This window comes from Sinocyclocheilus grahami, unplaced genomic scaffold, assembly GCF_001515645.1.
Source record: "Sinocyclocheilus grahami isolate Dianchi unplaced genomic scaffold, SAMN03320097.WGS_v1.1 scaffold10490.1, whole genome shotgun sequence".
NCBI classification, from domain to species: domain Eukaryota; kingdom Metazoa; phylum Chordata; class Actinopteri; order Cypriniformes; family Cyprinidae; genus Sinocyclocheilus; species Sinocyclocheilus grahami.
The window spans coordinates 20,268-21,861 of NW_015513264.1; the positions used below are offsets into that span (position 1 = coordinate 20,268).

General features: G+C 34.3%; 1 protein-coding gene across 1 annotated transcript in view; it reads left to right on the top strand.

Moving 5' to 3' along the window:
- LOC107578488 (serine/threonine-protein kinase BRSK2-like) overlaps positions 1-1,594 on the top strand; it is a 17,849-nt gene that overhangs the window by 14,402 nt on the left and 1,853 nt on the right. The window contains exons 2-5 of the mRNA XM_016264440.1: positions 536-566; positions 685-808; positions 919-1,132; positions 1,214-1,303. Coding sequence (XP_016119926.1) covers positions 536-566; positions 685-808; positions 919-1,132; positions 1,214-1,303 — 459 coding nt within the window. The remainder of the gene's footprint in view (positions 1-535; positions 567-684; positions 809-918; positions 1,133-1,213; positions 1,304-1,594) is intronic.

Below are 1,594 nucleotides of genomic sequence, written 5' to 3' on the forward strand. Positions count from 1 at the left end.
TTGCATTTTACAAAATGTCCCAACTTTTCTGGAATTGGGGTTGTACCTTTGGGTTACTTTCACCATTATCTTCATATTAACCTTTAAAACAGTTATTTAATATAATATAAATAAAAAAATAAAGGTGAAATAAAATAAAAAAATATATTAGATGAAAAAATTTAATGTAAAAAAAAAAAACTTAAATGAAAATATACTATATGTACTATTATATACTATAATAGTACATAACACTGAAATTACATTGTACATTATAATGTGATACTTAAATTCACTTGGAGCATTTAAAACCACTTATTTACATTTTTGTGTTTAATTTTACATTCATTTACAAAAAGTAGAATTTTAATATTAGTCATTTATTGGTTATCAGCCATAACATGAAAACAGTTACTGAATTTTAACATCGGTGCATTTTACGTAAGCTATGTGTCATACGTTCGATGCTGCTACAGCAAAAACCTGCTCCTATGATTTAGTGTTTGTTCTGAAGCTTTTTCAGCATATCTGGCTACTTTTCCCTGAATGTGTACAGTTCTAAGAATGAAGGCAGATGAGAAGACTCTGTATTTTCAAACATAACATTCATGATGTTAAAAAGTCCCTAATGTGTATTCTGTGTAGAATGAGAGCCATGAAACAGTAACAATAATTATCTGCATATATTTTCATATTTTTCTATAGGCTGGCAAAGAAGTCGTGGTTTGGAAATTTCATCAGTCTGGAGAGGGAAGAGCAAATATTTGTGGTGATCAGAGACAAACCACTAAGCTCAATCAAGGCTGATATTGTCCATGCCTTTCTATCAGTTAGTATATTTTTAATGTTAGGTGTTTCCTTTCCTCTTCACTTCAAATAAGCTTTGTTCATTCTCTTTTGAAGATTCAAACTTTGATGTATATCTCTGCTCTCCTCTAGATTCCCTCCCTGAGTCACAGTGTCATCTCTCAGACAAGTTTCCGGGCGGAGTACAAGTCCTCCGGAGGTCCGTCTGTCTTCCAGAAACCTGTCAAATTTCAGGTTGACATCGCCTTCTCTGAAGGAGAGAGAGAACGAGAGAGGGAGAAAGAGAGAGAAAAGGAGGGAAGGAGGGAGACTGGCATCTACAGCGTCACCTTCACCCTATTATCAGGTATTTAAAAAGACGACAGAGCCAGTGTCATGAGTCTGTACATGCTGTCATTTCTACAGATGTGATGATATTGTTTTTCAGGTCCTAGTCGCAGGTTTAAAAGAGTGGTAGAGACCATTCAAGCTCAGCTTCTCAGTACACATGACCAGCCCTCTGTGCAGGCGCTTGCAGGTGAATGTTACACTTCCACCCAAAAACATATAATCATACACAATAAATTAAATGTTATCATATATTTGAATTAATTTCAATTGAGTTTTTGTCGCATTTAATCTTATTATATTTGTTTGTATTATTTACAAGGGTGCACATGTGCGCATGCGCGACCAAAATAAACAATGCACTTTGTAAATAAGTTCAGACCGCTCATTTGCATACTGTGGTTGACAGCTGTTAATGCACAATTACCATTTTAGTTCGACAAACTGTAATACTATATAAGATTTCTATTCAAACTGAAAG